Below are 17,598 nucleotides of genomic sequence, written 5' to 3'. Positions count from 1 at the left end.
CATGTTTGATCTCGAGACCATTGAAAATAATGTAGCAAAAAGTTTTGAAAACAGATAACCAAGTAATGATTTTACAAAAGCTTTTAGGAAAAATAGCACCACTTGCCCCACGGTGGGCGCCAAATTGTTTTGGTCAAAAATTACCTAAGCAATTTAGTGATCAAATTAGTTAAGTGAGGTAGTGTGCTAAGAATCTGTGTTGTAAATATGCTGAATTGATTGCTTGCTAAAATAGTTTCAGGATATAGCTCAGGATATCGAGCTATATCTATGATCAAACGAGCAAAAAGTAAAGGGGGGTGACACGAGATATACGAGGAAAGCCCTTGATCAATCTAGATCGCCGGCACAAAACCTCGGGAGCTGATAATCACAGCTGCCTTGTTCTTCTTATTACTTTAAACGTCGGGATACAGTGCAGGATATTGATCAGATAGCTAAGTGTTACAATGCTTTTTGTGAAAGTGAGAGTTGCGAGAGAGTTGAAGTGTTAGAGAGCAGTGAGTGTTGTGTCCTATTCGATCTGATTTATCCATCTATTTGTAGCTAATAAACGAAAACAAAATCTCCTATAAATGGGGGATGCCTTCGAATATTCCTTAGTAGACGTTGGAGACCAGGTAAAGCGGGTTTAAACGTCCTTCTTCGAACAACTTAGACCGATTTTCCAGGGAAAAGGTCTTCATGAACGTTGCAAGCTTGGACTCGCGCTCCTGCACATAATCCGTTAGTGATCCTCAGGATACCATTCAGGATGTTACCAATATCCTGAATCAACATCCCGGGCATGAACAGATTTCATATAATCAAGATATAACTTAGGATATTATCTAGAATATGGGCTCAGAATTTCACCCATAACAGGAATGACGACTTTGTGGTATACTGTGATGCCTCGAACCGTGGATTGGGCTGTGTGCTCATGCAGAGGGACAAGGTTATTGCTTATGCCTCTCGTCAACTCAAGGTACACGAGAAAAACTACACTACTCACGATCTGGAGCTTGGTGCAGTTGTATTTGCGTTAAAGATCTGACGACACTACCTGTATGGTACGAAGTGTGTGTTCTTCACCAATCATAAGAGCCTTCAACACATCTTTGACCAAAAGGAACTGAACATGCGACAGAAACGTTGGGTGGAACTACTAAACGACTACGACTGCGAAATTCGCTATCATCCTGGCAAGGCGAATGTAGTGGCCGACGCTCTTAGTGGTAAAACTCATTTTAAAGCTATTCGTGTCTCTAGTGATCTGCATGCTTATATTCGTGAAGCTCAGTATTCGGCAGCTAATGAAGGAAGTCTATCTGTTGAAGTTCTTGGCGGTAACGTTAATCAGCTCGAAACTAAATCTAATGGTCTTTAGTACTATCTCAATCGTATCTGGGTGCCAGATCGCGATAACCTCCGTGAGCTCATTATGAATGAGGCTCACAAATCCCGTTACTCTATCCATCCAGGTGCCGCTAAGATGTACCAGGATCTGCGTACGACTTATTGGTGGCCTGGCATGAAGAAGGACATTGTTGTATATGTTTCTAAGTGCCTTACTTGCTCGAAGGTTAAGGCCGAACATCAGCGACCTTCTGGACTCTTAGAACAACCTGAAATCCTTGTTTGGAAATGGGATAGCATTGCTATGGATTTTATAACTAAGTTACCTCGTACACCTTTTGGTCACGATAGTATCTGGGTGATTGTTGATCGTTTGACCAAATCAGCCCACTTTCTTCCTATTCGTGAAGATTACAAAGTGGAGAAACTTGCTAGAATCTATACCGACGAGGTTATATGCCGTCATGGCATACCTCTTGACATAATCTCTGACCGTGATGGTCGTTTCACTTCGCGTCTTTGGCAAACGTTTCAGTCCGCTATGGGTTAGCACTTGAATCTTAGCACGGCCTTTCATCCTCAGATGGATGGATAGACCGAGCGTACTATTCAAACCCTGGAGGATATGCTCCGTTCTTGTGTCATCGACTTTGGTGGTAACTGGGATGTACATTTACCATTGATTGAGTTCTCGTACAACAACAGCTATCATTCCAGTATTCAGATGGCTCCCTTCGAAGCTTTGTATGGCCGCAAGTTCCGATCTCCTCTCAGCTGGCATGAGATCTGTGACAAGCAGTTTACTAGCCCTGAAATCATTCAAGAGACAACAGATAAGATGTTGGTGCAGTTGTCTGTCGACTACATCTTAGTTCGAGTCTTAGGTTAGGGCTCATTATAGAGTGAACGGAAATCAAGAAACACATAAGTTTAGTTAGGTCCGCTTTTATGTCAAAGGTGAGGTCCGCTTTTGTGTCACTTGATAGGTCCGCTTTTATGTCAATCTGTTAGGTCCGCTTTTATGTCATGACATAAAAGCGAACCAGATACTCTATATATAGGTCATTGGAGTGGACCTGATCAGTTAGTCTTGTACGTAACGGCGAAGCCCTGCCAATTTGTCTCCGGAACTTGTATAGTTGTCAATTGATCAATAAACGAGACGTTAAATAGTGAAATCAAGCTTTACGACGACCGAATCAATGAATTCCGCCTCTGATTCTGTCTAAGTGCTCTTCTGACCGACTCGTCAGGTCTTCAAACGTTCCTACAAGTGGTATCAGAGCTCAGGAGAAAGAGTTCTTACCGTTTAGCTCGATTTTAGCTCAAAATTCTGATTTCTACACCTTCTTTCATCAATTCAGGAAATTTTATCGGACAAAATTGGACCAAAAGTTCACAGATTGTGTATTATTGAACAAAGATAAACCCTTGAAAGTTTTGGACTGAAATACGGACTAAAAATGGGTCAAAATGTGTTCCGAATAAGGTCCGCTTTTACGGCATAGACATAATCTGGTCCGCTTTTAAGACACAATCTGGTCCGCTTTTAAGACACAATCTGGTCCGCTTTTAAGACAATAACTGGTCCGCTCGAACGACACAATCTGGTCCGCTTTTAAGACACAATCTGGTCCGCTTTTAAGACAATAACTGGTCCGCTCGAATGACATAATCTGGTCCTCTTTTTAGACAAATTCTGGTCCGCTTTTACGGACAAATTCTGGTCCGCTTTTACGGACAAATTCTGGTCCGCTTTTATGGTCAATTCTGGTTCGCTTTTACGACACTTGACCAATTCGCTTTTGTGACAGCTACAGTTTCACTTTTGTGTTCAACAAAGACGTGCCGGAATAATTTGAAATATGGCGATGGTATTTGATGAACAAGAAAACTATTATTTTGAGAGATTTAATGATTGGCATCGAGGTTTTATGGATGACAGTTATAGAAATGTGAAAAAGGATGGATGGGTCAAAAGATTTAAATATTTTGTGAGTTTGCAGAATGAAACTTTGGAAGAGTTAGAAAACCGATATGGAGTCTTACTTGAATACTTGAAAGAACATGAGATATTTCTATCAGATGGTGAAAAGATAGAAAAGTTTGCAGATGCATTACCTGTTGAATGGAGTGAATGTTTAGAAAATTTAAGGAAGGATTCCAGTTTTTCAAAATTACATCTAAACAAATTCATCAGCAAACTTAAAACTCATGAAGTTGAAAGCAGAAAGAAAAGAAAAGATATGATTAAAGTGTTGGAAAATCATGTGTTGGGTTTGGGTTTAGATGTGATTGAGGAGATGTGTTAGAGCAAAATATGTGATGAAATACGATTTTAAGAGAGGTTGTTATATGGATGTAAATGAAAATCCTCTTGATTTCGTTAAAATATTTTGTGCAGGTACAGTCAGGGCAAATGAAAAGGAAGCTTCAAGTGCTGAGGAATCTGCAAAGATTGCGTTGTCAAATTGTGAAACAGTGTGCTCTAAGTGTGACAGCTTCAAGACTGACTATGACAAACTGTTGAATGCGGAAAGTTTGACATCAAAAGTCAAGGAGTTGGAAGTTGAGAAGCAAACTGATGAAAAACAGATTCTGGTGTTGCAGGGAAATTGTGAGAAACTGAAAGCTGAAAATGACAAACTGTTGGATAATTTGAACAGTTTGACATCAGAAAACAAAGCTTTGAAAGAAAAAGAAAAGGAGTTTGAAAGCAAACAGAAATCTTCGGAAAATGAAGATTTCTGGATAAAACTTGAAAACAAAAATCTGAAAGCAAACGAAAAGAAATTTCAAGAACAGATAAAAGCTTTGGAAAATGAAAAGTCTGTTCTTGAAAACATGAAAATAGAAAATGAGAATACAATTGCTTCTCAGCTCAGTAAAATATCTCAGTTTGAAAATGAAGCTGAGAATTCTAGAAAGAAAATTGATGAGCTCGAAAAGAAATTGAAAGGTTTTGTGACATCATCCGAGTTTTTGAATATCCCCTGTCCAAAACCGATCAATTATGTTCCAATAAGTGACGATGTCACAAACTTTGACAATGTCAAAGTTGAAGATTGCGATGAAAAATCTGATGATGTAAATGAAAAAATAGAAAAACAAAAATTATTTTTAAAATTAAAAGAAAATTTTCAGAAAACTGTTCTACAATCGACTGAAAAAGGTGAATGTTCTAAACAAAGACCTTTGAAGAAGAAAGTGGAACAGAAACAAAAAGATAATAAAAGTTCATCAGATCGATCATCCAATCAAAATAAAAAATTACAAAAAGTAAAAAATGAAAACTCAAAAACTGTAGGTAATAAGTGGTGCAGGTCGGACCACAGTGCTCAAAAGCCAAATCCAGCAAACTTGAGGAAGGAATATCACCAAGTCAGACAATGCTATGATCTGAGCTTTGGTGTGAAGGTGGTATACGGTACGATAACAGAGTGTGTTACCGATGCGGTTTTCAAGGACACATTGCTGTTAATTGCCGGAATTGGAGTTATGAGACCAGAAGATGCTACGATTGTCAGAGCAAAGGTCATATTGCCAGAGATTGCCCAAGGAGATCAAATGAAAGATCGAGGGCTGTATCTCAGAAAGTGGCAAGAATTCCAGTCAAGGTTAAACCCAAAGAACTGAAAGTTCAAGAACCAAAAGTTCAAAAACCAAAAGTTCATGAACAGAAAGTTCAAGAGACGAAAGTGAAGCTTTCGCAGGGGCAGAAAGACAGACTGAGGAAAAAGAGGAAAAAGGCGAGAGAGTATCTCGAGAAGATTTTGTCCTCGGGTTCACCGGACAGTGTGACACCAGTGTCACTTCAACCATCAAACAAATTCCAAAACAATGAAATATTGTATCTCATACTTGGGATTCGTAAAAATATGTGTATCATTTGCACACATCAACTCTTGTTCGATTTTAAGCTTTAAATCGCTCTCTGGAAGGTTATACACGCTCTGATGCGTAAAAATAACCAGTTTAATCCAACGAACACTCCGGAATAGTGACATAGGCTTAACATACCTTAAATAACTTTTACATAACTTAGAAATAAGTTTTGAAGGCTTTGGTATGGCAAAAACAAGTTAATTCGCTTACAGGGACTAAACTTGACAAACTGAGAAAGTATACCAATTTGAACTGTAACGAACATTCCGGAACATGTCCATAAGTTAAACATACCATAAATATCCTTTACATAGCTTATGTTCTGAATACATCCGGACATCCAAAAATTTATGTAAGCATCCTTATATTATGCCTTAGTGTATGGCATGAGAAAAAAATCCATTCATCGCGCAATTTGAATCGTCTTTCGCGCTTATGCGCATTCCGTCGTAATTAACCGAACATCGCGACCGTACGGCCAAACGAACCGACATCCGAGATATCTTTGAGCACATTTTAAGTTCCCTATACTTTAACATAATTTTAGAGCTTTGAAATGGGGTTAACAGGGCTTAAACGTGTCAAAAATGCATCAAATACCAAGTTTTGGAGCTGCAGGGACCAAAACTGTAAATCTGCCAAACTAAGGGCTTACGGACCGTAATCCAAAACCCATACGGTCCGTAAGGAGTCCCCAGTACAGCAGATTCATTGAATCCACTTGCAGTTGGCCTTTCGTTCGTTCAAGGGGCAATGCCCTTTCACCCAATCAAGGGCCAAGGGCCATTTTCAGTAACCATAACATTTTGACAAGTGGACGCTTAGGATCGTGGCACGAAAATCAAGAAACGATCCTAACGGCTTTGCCTTTCCTATAAATACCCCCCCCTTGTTGCTAAAAACTCACACAATCTGATCAAAATGCTGTAAGTTGATGCCATTGCTTCATACCTGAGCTCTTTGATCTAGATTAGCATTCGGGGACCCTCCGTAAGTCTTCTTTCGTTCTTTTATTCGCTTTTCGAGTCCAAAAGTCAACGTTTTGTTGACTTTCTGCATTGACCAGCCATGGTCAACCCGAAGTTCATGGAACTTCATAACGTGAGCGTGATCACGATGGTTATAGTCCGTAGTGACTATACCTACTGATTACCACGTTATCTAGGCTCAGTGACGAGTCGTAGTTTCGGCCAAAATGTGCATTCTTGCATATTTTGTAACCAAACTACTCGTGAGCATCAAAGCCGTTTGCTTTAATGCCAAACCTGTTTTCTAAACTTAGTTAAGCATGTTCTAACATGCTTTGCTCGTCACTTTTAGTATAGTGCGTATATAGGGTCGTAAGGTAAGCGATCTAAACCATCGCTTATACTTTCGAACCCGACCCATTTGGTCAATCATTAGGATCCGACCAAACACATTAGGTGACCATAGCTATAACCTCCCGAGGTTATGCCTTGTGGTCACGATGTTAGGCGTTCCAGACGCGTTCTACGCGAACGATGCGTAAGGTAGCATAAGCAACCTAAACGGGTCGTAATGGGTCGCAAGCACTTAGGTTAGGTTTCATTTTAGTATGTAGGCTTTGTTAAACCATATTACACGAGTCTCCATACTCGTTTGGTTTACGAACCCGCATACTATCCGATCCTCCGATTTAGGTCCGGTATATTAACATAGCTACCTATTAGGTGCCGTTTGATATTCCGTGATCTCTAGCATTGTTTGGTTATCATACAAGAACTTCTAAGCAATCTCAGGTGAGTACATAGTTCCCCTCTTTTACTGTTTTCAACTGTTTTGGGTGAAGCATGTGTACCTATCTGTTATTTTCATGATTTCAAAGTATAATTGATTATACATGGTAGTATTTATCTTTTGACAAACTAAATGACTATCTATGGTTTAAACACTGATTTCTCAAAGATTACAAAAGTAATTGTTGGAATAGTACTTATTTTGTTCACCAGACCGATTGATAGTATGATATAGCGCTATGGGACTAGACACCCCATTCCTGTTGTCATGGAATGTCTGAAACCAATTTGTTTCTCCATCCAAATAGGGATTTCCTTTGTGGTATCCTTATAGTCTCAAAGGTGTAGTTTGATGCACTAGGTCTGAATGAATTCTTAAATCGCACCTTTAAAGTATATTTTGATATACTCCCAAAAAGTATAGTTTGATATACTCTCATGTGTGGTATTGTACAGAACCAACCTATGCATTTTATCAACAAACCAAAACATATTTTTAATATGTTATTTACAAATCCAAAGTATACTGTTAATATGCTACTATAAGGTTATTCATTTAACCTTACATTATTTTACAAAGCATAACTTTTGATTTATTCAAACACCTTGTTTTGTACAATTTTTACTTGTGGTTTAAGAAATCTTATTTCACTTACCATACATAACTTTTGTTTATACATTACATGGTTTACATTTAACTTGAGTTATACAATAACCTTGGACTATTGATTTAAACATGAACATTCTATATTGGTGGTTTGGTTGGCGTAAGTGACTTAAGTAACGAGACGGGTGTAATATGATACAAGCATGGTGGATATGCCGCTGGTACTTCCTATATATAAGTGTTTGTATGGTATCACATATCGTAGCGTTATTTGAATCATTTCAATTTAGGTCATATAACATTTTATACAAATAACACACTTTTCACAAGACAATGATTTACAAACGACTTATCTTATACAAACTCATTTTACATGGTTATCCATTTAACCACACAGTGTTCTCTTATTTTTACATATCATCTGATTTTACCATTTTTTTTAATGATTTACAAGACAAAGCAAATTACAAGGTCCATGACTGACTGTTATTAAACGTTTTCTTTAAACTCAAGTCATGAATCCCATTTTCACAAAACCTATGTATCTCACAGGCATTTTTATGCTGACGTACCTATTTTTACACATGTTTCAGGTGTCGTCTTGAGATGATTGTTGATATATGCTACATTTAGGATGGACTCGTGCCTTAGCAACTTTAAAACTTGGAAGATCATAGTTGTACTTATTTGATTGTATTAGAACAATGAGTCCATTTAATCAATAAAACAATATTTCAATTTCCATGTGTTATGAAACAATGATTCTGTTACAACACTCCCCGACGTTTCCGCCACGTTTTGTTGTTCCACGTGGTCGGGGTGTGACAGAAAAGTTGGTATCAGAGCCGATGGTTATAGGGAATTAGGTTATTAGTAATGCTTTGACCTAGTCTATAACCTTCCTAGGACCCTAACGCGAGTTCACTTGCGTTTAGTTATAAAACAATACCGTCACCTATCCTTAGGCGACGACCACAACAAGAACATAAATTTCAAAACCGCTTTGAAAACTAATCATCTGTTTTAGGATGATTGATTACTAGGTTTTGAACCCTCTGTTATAAGGTTTTGAACCCCTTTGAATTTTCAAAATCCCGTCAAAGTTGGTCTAAATAATGTGAACACATGCAAACTGGAAGAGTGGGTGCATGTACCCTGAGTTTTCTGTCTAAGGCTAGAGTGTTCGTACAAATCCTCATGATCGGACCAGTCACTCTTACCTGGGAACTCTTGGGGTGAGTGTCCACTTATAGGCGAGCATGTCTTCGCGATACATTATTTTTGACCTATTTGCTTTGATTAATCACCCAGGTCGTTTGTTGCTTTGTAGTAACAAACAAATGACCACTATCCTTGCTTTCATCAGATTTGTTTCATCTCATTCTTTTCGTCTAGCTCTCTCACTCGTTTCCTCTCATGTTTCCTCTTTTAGAATGCCTCCTCGACGCGACAATCAGATGGCGAATGCCGAACTGGCGGAAATTATCGCGCAGCAAATGGCTGCTGCCTTCCCAAATCTTTATGCTCAAATAACTCAAGCCATCAACAACAACAATTCTCCATGCAATTTCAAGATTTTTAACTCGGCTAAACCACTCAAGTTTAGTGGTTCTGAGGGAGCAACTGGGCTTCTTCAATGGTTCGAGAGCATTGAGAATACTTTCCGTCACGTTCAGTGTCCTGAAAATCGCAAGGTCGAGTTTTCTTCGAGTGTGTTTCAGAAGAGGGCTCTTACGTGGTGGAACGGGGTTATGAGAGACCGCGGTGCTGAGGTTGCATTAGCACAGACTTGGGCCGAGCTTAGGGCTCTTATGATGAAGGAATTATGTCCTCGTCATGAGCTTAGGGCTCTAGAAAGGGAATTTGATGATTTAAAGCAAGACAGTGGGGAACATCGAGCCTATACTGACCGTTATGAGGAATTGAGCTTGTTATGCCCTACTATGGTTACGCCTCTGGATAAGGCAATTGAGAAATACATTGATGGGCTTCCTGACGTAGTTCAGGATATCGTTACTGGCAGCAACCCTACTACTGTCAGACAAGCCATTGAATTGGCTGCCACTCTGACTGAATCCCATATCAGGAAGCGCAAGCTGTTTCAGAAGGGCGACTTAAGACCATCTGACAAGACTGCTCATGTGGAACCAAAGGAAGAAAATGCTGAGGGGTCCAAGAAGAAGAAGCGCAAAGCCTCTCAAAGCTACGCTGTAACTGCTCAAGACAAACAAGTTGCACCGAACCAGCCAGCACAACCTCGTAAAAGACAAAACTATGTTGGTACCGCACCTTTGTGCAACAAATGCAACCGTCATCATCTAGAGCAAGAGCAGTGTCACAAATGTACCCACTGTGGGCGGTTGGGACATTTGATCAATGTTTGTCGTTATGCAAATCAAGCTGCTGCAAACCCTACTGCTGTTCAAGCACGGTTCCCTCCAGGGTCATGTTATAACTGTGGTGACCTTACCCACTACAGGAACAATCGCCCAAGGCTTGTTAACATACCTCCAGCGCGTGGACGAGTGTTCAACATCAATGAGGCAAATATGAACAATGATGCAGCAGTGAACAATTAGTGTTTTGTGTTTCCTTGGTTGTTATCTTTTGACACTTCAAGACAATTCCGTTGTTACATAAATAAAGATTTGTTGTTTTTTTTTCTGCAAAATTTATGCGTTTGTATGAATGCTTGATGAAACCTTATGATGTCAACCCAAAGACAAACTACTCACATGGTTCTATCATATTATGATCACTTGTGATCTCCCCAAGACCCTTAAACTCTCGTTTCTTTTAAGAAACAAAGTCAAACTCTTATTGAGAATCCCTCTATCTTTATAGACAGATCCTTAAAAATCATTAAAGTACCAAATGAAATCCATGGATTGGATTCCTAGTGTGCTTTGAATATCCATACCTAAAGGTAACAAAATAAAGAATCAAGTTAACTAAACTTGTGCTTATGTGCTTTCTTACATGTTTTGTGGTTGTATATGATCCATCCAAATCCTCATAGAATCTTTCATATCTCATACGAGAGATTCATAATAGGATATCCAAAGATACTATCTTAAACCCTTAATGGATTTCAACATTGTAGTTAAGTCCCTCTGGTTATAAAGTATTATTCTATAATTGGACCTCTTGAATGGTCTGCTTAAACAGATTGATCTTGAAAATCTGATTAGAAATATCATGTGATGATGTAACTAAAAATGATCCCTTAAGTGGTCTATTTAAAGAGATCGTACGACGGCCTAGTTAAGAAGATCATGTGTTGATCTAGTTAAAAAGATCGTTCGTTGATCTAATTAAAAGGAACCTTTGGTGGTCTAGTCGAATCGCTTCATGTTTATTCAAGTAATTTTTCCTACGCATTATGAAATGGACCGTGCTTACTGTGCAAGGAATTACGTAATTATGGAGGCCTACATAATTATGGAATTCAGTGCACAGGAGCCACAGGAAGCTTCATCATGTGTTAAGACCTAGTGACAAGAATAATGATACGGGAGAAGTCACGGACCTCGACCAATGTCATTTATCCTCACGCTCCCCCAATTCTGATCTCAATCACACACCAAGTTTCCTATGATAAGTCTTCATAAGAAACGTTCTTCTGTCCGTAGTTCAAAATTCCATGTTTTATTATAACAAGGAATTCACTTTGAGGGTTAACAAATTCGCTAAGAGTCCTAACATGGCCCCGAGTTTTACTTAAGGGTTCAAGGGATCTATTAGAAGGCGAAACCGTCACAGCTGTCTTCACAAGTTTCCTCTAGAATTAAATTTCGGGACGAAATTTTCTAAAGTAGGGGAGACTGTGACACCTGTGTCACTTCAACCATCAAACAAATTCCAAAACAATGAAATATTGTATCTCATACTTGGGATTCGTAAAAATATGTGTATCATTTGCACACATCAACTCTTGTTCGATTTTAAGCTTTAAATCGCTCTCTGGAAGGTTATACGCGCTCTGATGCGTAAAAATAACCAGTTTAATCCAACGAACACTCCGGAATAGTGACATAGGCTTAACATACCTTAAATAACTTTTACATAACTTAGAAATAAGTTTTGAAGGCTTTGGTATGGCAAAAACAAGTTAATTCGCTTACAGGGACTAAACTTGACAAACTGCGAAAGTATGCCAATTTGAACTGTAACGAACATTCCGGAACACGTCCATAAGTTAAACATACCATAAATATCCTTTACATAGCTTAGAAATAGGCCTTGAGGTGTTTGGTATGCTAAAACAAACTTTTGGATCATTCAGGGACTAAAAGTGTCAAAAAGTGCACAAGTTTGCACTTTCGCGCATAACTTACGTTCTGAATACATCCGGACATCCAAAAATTTATGTAAGCATCCTTATATTATGCCTTAGTGTATGGCATGAGAAAAAAATCCATTCGTCGCGCAATTTGGATCGTCTTTCGCGCATATGCGCATTCCGTCGTAATTAACCGAACATCGCGACCGTACGGCCAAACGAACCGACATCCGAGATATCTTTGAGCACATTTTAAGTTCCCTATACTTTAACATCATTTTAGAGCTTTGAAATGGGGTTAACGGGGCTTAAACGTGTCAAAAATGCATCAAATACCAAGTTTTGGAGCTGCAGGGACCAAAACTGTAAATCTGCCAAACTAAGGGCTTACGGACCGTAAGCCAAAACCCATACGGTCCGTAAGGAGTCCCTAGTACAGCAGATTCATTGAATCCACTTGCAGTTGGCCTTTCGTTCGTTCAAGGGGCAATGCCCTTTCACCCAATCAAGGGCCAATGGCCATTTTCAGTAACCATAACATTTTGACAAGTGGACGCTTAGGATCGTGGCACGAAAATCAAGAAACGATCCTAACGGCTTTGCCTTTCCTATAAATACCCCCCCCCCTTGTTGCTAAAAACTCACACAATCTGATCAAAATGCTCTAAGTTGATGCCATTGCTTCATACCTGAGCTCTTTGATCTAGATTAGCATTCGGGGACCCTCCGTAAGTCTTCTTTCGTTCTTTTATTCGCTTTTCGAGTCCGAAAGTCAACGTTTTGTTGACTTTCTGCATTGACCAGCCTATGGTCAACCCGAAGTTCATGGAACTTCATAACGTGAGCGTGATCACGATGGTTATAGTCCGTAGTGACTATACCTACTGATTACCACGTTATCTACGCTCAGTGATGAGTCTAGTTTCGGCCAAAATGTGCATTCTTACATATTTTGTAACCAAACTACTCGTGAGCATCAAAGCCGTTTGCTTTAATGCCAAACGTGTTTTCTAAACTTAGTTAAGCATGTTCTAACATGCTTAGCTCGTCACTTTTAGTATAGTGCGTATATAGGGTCGTAAGGTAAGCGATCTAAACCATCGCTTATACTTTCGAACCCGACCCATTTGTCGATCATTAGGATCCGACCAAACACATTAGATGACCATAGCTATAACCTCCCGAGGTTATGCCTTGTGGTCACGATGTTAGGCGTTCCAGACGCGTAAGGTAGCATAAGCTACCTAAACGGGTCGTAATGGGTCGCAAGCACTTAGGTTAGGTTTCATTTTAGTATGTTGGTTTTGTTAAACCATATTACACGAGTCTCCATACTCGTTTGGTTTACGAACCCGCATACTATCCGATCCTCCGATTTAGGTCCGGTATATTAACATAGCTACCTATTAGGTGTCGTTTGATATTCCGTGATCTCTAGCATTGTTTGGTTATCATACAAGAACTTCTAAGCAATCTCAGGTGAGTACATAGTTCCCCTCTTTTACTGTTTTCAAATGTTTTGGGGTGAAGCATGTGTACCTATCTGTTATTTTCATGATTTCAAAGTATAATTGATTATACATGTTAGTATTTATCTTTTGACAAACTAAATGACTATCTATGGTTTAAACACTGATTTCTCAAAGATTACAAAAGTAATTGTTGGAATAGTACTTATTTTGTTCACCAGACCGATTGGTAGTATGATATAGCGCTATAGGACTAGACACCCCATTCCTGTTGTCATGGAATGTCTGAAACCAATTTGTTTCTCCATCCAAATAGGGATTTCCTTTGTGGTATCCTTATAGTCTCAAAGGTGTAGTTTGATGCACTAGGTATGAATGAATTCTTAAATCGCACCTTTAAAGTATATTTTGATATACTCCCAAAAAGTATAGTTTGATATACTCTCATGTGTGGTATTGTACAGAACCAACCTATGCATTTTATCAACAAACCAAAACATATTTTTAATATGTTATTTACAAATCCAAAGTATACTGTTAATATGCTACTATAAGGTTATTCGTTTAACCTTACATTATTTTACAAAGCATAACTTTTGATTTATTCAAACACCTTGTTTTGTACAATTTTTACTTGTGGTTTAAGAAATCTCATTTCACTTACCATACATAACTTTTGTTTATACATTACATGGTTTACATTTAACTTGAGTTATACAATAACCTTGGACTATTGATTTAAACATGAACATTCTATATTGGTGGTTTGGTTGGCGTAAGTGACTTAAGTAACGAGGCGGGTGTAATATGATACAAGCATGGTGGATACGCCGCTGGTACTTCCTATATATAAGTGTTTGTATGGTATCACATATCGTAGCGTTATTTGAATCATTTCAATTTAGGTCATATAACATTTTATACAAATAACACACTTTTCACAAGACAATGATTTACAAACGACTTATCTTATACAAACTCATTTTACATGGTTATCCATTTAACCACACAGTGTTCTCTTATTTTTACATATCATCTGATTTTACCATTTTTTTTAATGATTTACAAGACAAAGCAAATTACAAGGTCCATGACTGACTGTTATTAAACGTTTTCTTTAAACTCAAGTCATGAATCCCATTTTCACAAAACCTATGTATCTCACAGGCATTTTTATGCTGACGTACCTATTTTTACACATGTTTCAGGTGCCGTCTTGAGATGATTGTTGATATATGCTACATTTAGGATGGACTCGTGCCTTAGCAACTTTAAAACTTGGAAGATCATAGTTGTACTTATTTGATTGTATTAGAACAATGAGTCCATTTAATCAATAAAACAATATTTCAATTTCCATGTATTATGAAACAATGATTCTGTTACAACACTCCCCGACGTTTCCGCCACGTTTTGTTGTTCCACATGGTCGGGGTGTGACAGACAGATCGAATAAGAGTTCTGATGAATCAACTTCCTCGGCTGCAAAGTCAAGCAAGATGAATTCATCAGATACAAATCTGAGGACTAAAGAGGATAAGAAGAAGAAGAAAGTGAAGTTTTCACTTCCCGGCGATGAATCTGACTCATCAAAGTCAGACAAGCCATCTGCAGGCAATGATTTTGGTTCGTCAAAGCCAGAGGAGCCATTGGTTGAGGTAAAATTGTCGAAAACACCCAAGGCTGGTCGGGCTTGGGTGGATCTTTTTAAATGAAAAACCTGACTTGCCGGAGCTCCCAGGTTGGTAAGCGTGGAGCATGAATCGACATCTTTCTTAAAATTTTATTCGTTAACATCATTCATTCAAAAGGTAAAAGGTTTGTTTGTGATTGATTCAAGTGGTTCAGATTTTGAATCAGATCAATCCTACAAGTGGTTAATCAAGGTCATTAAATTGAACTTGAGTTAACTACATGATTTGATCCCCAGTACCTACAAATGTTTGGTAAACGTTTTGAGATCATAATGGGAAAATAGTTTGTTGAGAGGGGGAGTTCTGATTGTTTACGCCATGTGGATGGAGAATTGATGCGATTCTCATCAAGTTGTCAACTTTGTACAGTTTGTTTCAAATTTTCCCAGAAAATCAAATTTGAAACATATTTTGATTTTAGGGGGAGAAAAATTTTAAAAAAATTAGAAAATTTGAAAATGTCAAAAACATTGAAAAATTAAAAATGAGTTTTGGTGCAAATAGGGGAAATGATAGTACATCAGCTAGACTGGCACAGTACGCTAAAGATTTGTAATGTATAAATGCAATTAAGCAGTCTCGCTAAAGATGTGCCGGTAGGTTTTTACAGAATTAGTAGATCGGTTTGGGATATAAACATAAATTTCACTTGCATCTACGTGGGGAACACCTCCAGGATATATAGGTAACCCCTGAAATCCTGTTTGAAGGGTCCCGTATTCTGAGATACTAGGTCTTTATGCTCAGTGATATCTGGGGTATTATCCCGGGACTTCTGCTGTATGGAAGTACTGACCTAGTCCCCGGATAATACTTTCTGCAAAAAGCTTTGAAATACAAGCTCGCCCTCAGCAATCTGATAAAACAATAAAATTGATAATCTTTGCTGCTGTAATAAAAGATCCTCTAAAGGGGACCCACCTTAAAGTCGAAGCCGTCATCTCTCTGCGTATACGGAAGTATCGACCTGAGCTCTCACGGCCCTCGCATTTAACCCCTGAACAGATATCATCTGTGGTATACTCACCTGTAAGACTGAATACTGGGGTCTGGATACGGGAGTATATACTGAGGTGGGACACATGAAGATGTTTAAGTTTTAAAACACTAATTCAGTATCCCGAACAGGTTGAACATTTTGTTAGAATTTAAGTAGATCAATATATCGACAATCAACGCGAACTGTTTAAAAGCTTAAAATGAAATAACAGCTTAACGGTGCTAGTGTCTAGTCAGCAGCTGATATGATCCTCTTGCACGAACTCACAAAAATATGTTTGTATATATTTCATTTCTGCATTTTAATTGTAGTTATTGCATTTGTGTTTCATATTTGAAAAATCCAAAAAGCTTTTCGACAACTGATGTTAAAAAGCTGACATTCAAAATCTCGAAGGCTAAACATGATGAACAGACAGGTTGGTTAAATGGTTTGAAATGTTTAAAATGATTCATTAAGTTGAATCAGAATTTGGAATGTTCAAATTTTTGAAAAATTTTAAATGTGAAAGATTCTCAAATGTTTAGTTGAATCATAATATTGTTTGTTCTTATTAGTGTTTGAGATTTGTGTAGGTGTTTAAGCTGAATAGAGAAAAAGCCAGGATATAAGTTCAATGGTGATAACAAATTCCAGACAGCGATCCTAGCATGATGATAGGGGGAGTTTGATGAAAGTTATAGCCAGAGAAAGATCCAGGCACATGATTCCAGGAGGAAGTTCCTGAAGAAGATATGATTCCAGGAGGAAGTTCCTGAAGAAGATATGATTCCAGGCAGAGTTCCTGAAGAAGACCGATTAAGAGTGAAGAGTTGTAATGTTTGAAGACTCTCACTGAAGATTCCGTCAACATTCAAGGGGGAGTCTGTTGGTGCAGTTGTCTGTCGACTACATCTTAGTTCGAGTCTTAGGTTAGAGCTGATTATAGAGTGAACGGAAATCAAGAAACACATAAGTTTAGTTAGGTCCGCTTTTATGTCAAAGGTGAGGTCCGCTTTTGTGTCACTTGATAGGTCCGCTTTTATGTCAATCTGTTAGGTCCGCTTTTATGTCATGACATAAAAGCGAACCAGATAGTCTATATATAGGTCGTTGGAGTGGACCTGATCAGTTAGTCTTGTACGTCACGGCGAAGCCCTGCCAATTTGTCTCCGGAACTTGTATAGTTGTCAATTGATCAATAAACGAGACGTTAAATAGTGAAATCAAGCTTTACGAAGACCGAATCAATGAATTCCGCCTCTTATTCTGTCTAAGTGCTCTTCTGATCGACTCGTCAGGTCTTCAAACGTTCCTACAAGTGGTATCAGAGCTCAGGAGGAAGAGTTCTTACCGTTTAGCTCGATTTTCGCTCAAAATTCTGATTTCTACACCTTCTTTCATCAATTCAGGAAATTTTACCGGACAAAATTGGACCAAAAGTTCACAGATTGTGTATTATTGAACAAAGATAAACCCTTGAAAGTTTTGGACTGAAATACGGACTAAAAATGGGTCAAAATGTGTTCCGAATAAGGTCCGCTTTTACGGCATAGACATAATTTGGTCCGCTTTTAAGACACAATC

At 38.4% G+C, this 17,598-nt stretch overlaps 1 protein-coding gene across 1 annotated transcript in view; it reads left to right on the top strand.

Moving 5' to 3' along the window:
• Positions 1-3,272: 3,272 nt before the first annotated feature.
• LOC110869950 overlaps positions 3,273-17,598 on the top strand; it is a 33,319-nt gene continuing 18,993 nt past the window's right edge. Inside the window, exons 1-2 of the mRNA XM_022119150.1 lie at positions 3,273-3,645; positions 3,743-3,939. Of these exons, the coding sequence (XP_021974842.1) occupies positions 3,273-3,645; positions 3,743-3,939 (570 nt within the window). The remainder of the gene's footprint in view (positions 3,646-3,742; positions 3,940-17,598) is intronic.

This window comes from Helianthus annuus, chromosome 8 (genome assembly GCF_002127325.2).
Source record: "Helianthus annuus cultivar XRQ/B chromosome 8, HanXRQr2.0-SUNRISE, whole genome shotgun sequence".
In the NCBI taxonomy this organism is placed as follows: Eukaryota; Viridiplantae; Streptophyta; class Magnoliopsida; order Asterales; family Asteraceae; genus Helianthus; species Helianthus annuus.
The sequence above is the reverse complement of the archived record's forward strand: the minus strand, read 5'-3'. Positions and strand labels throughout refer to the sequence as shown.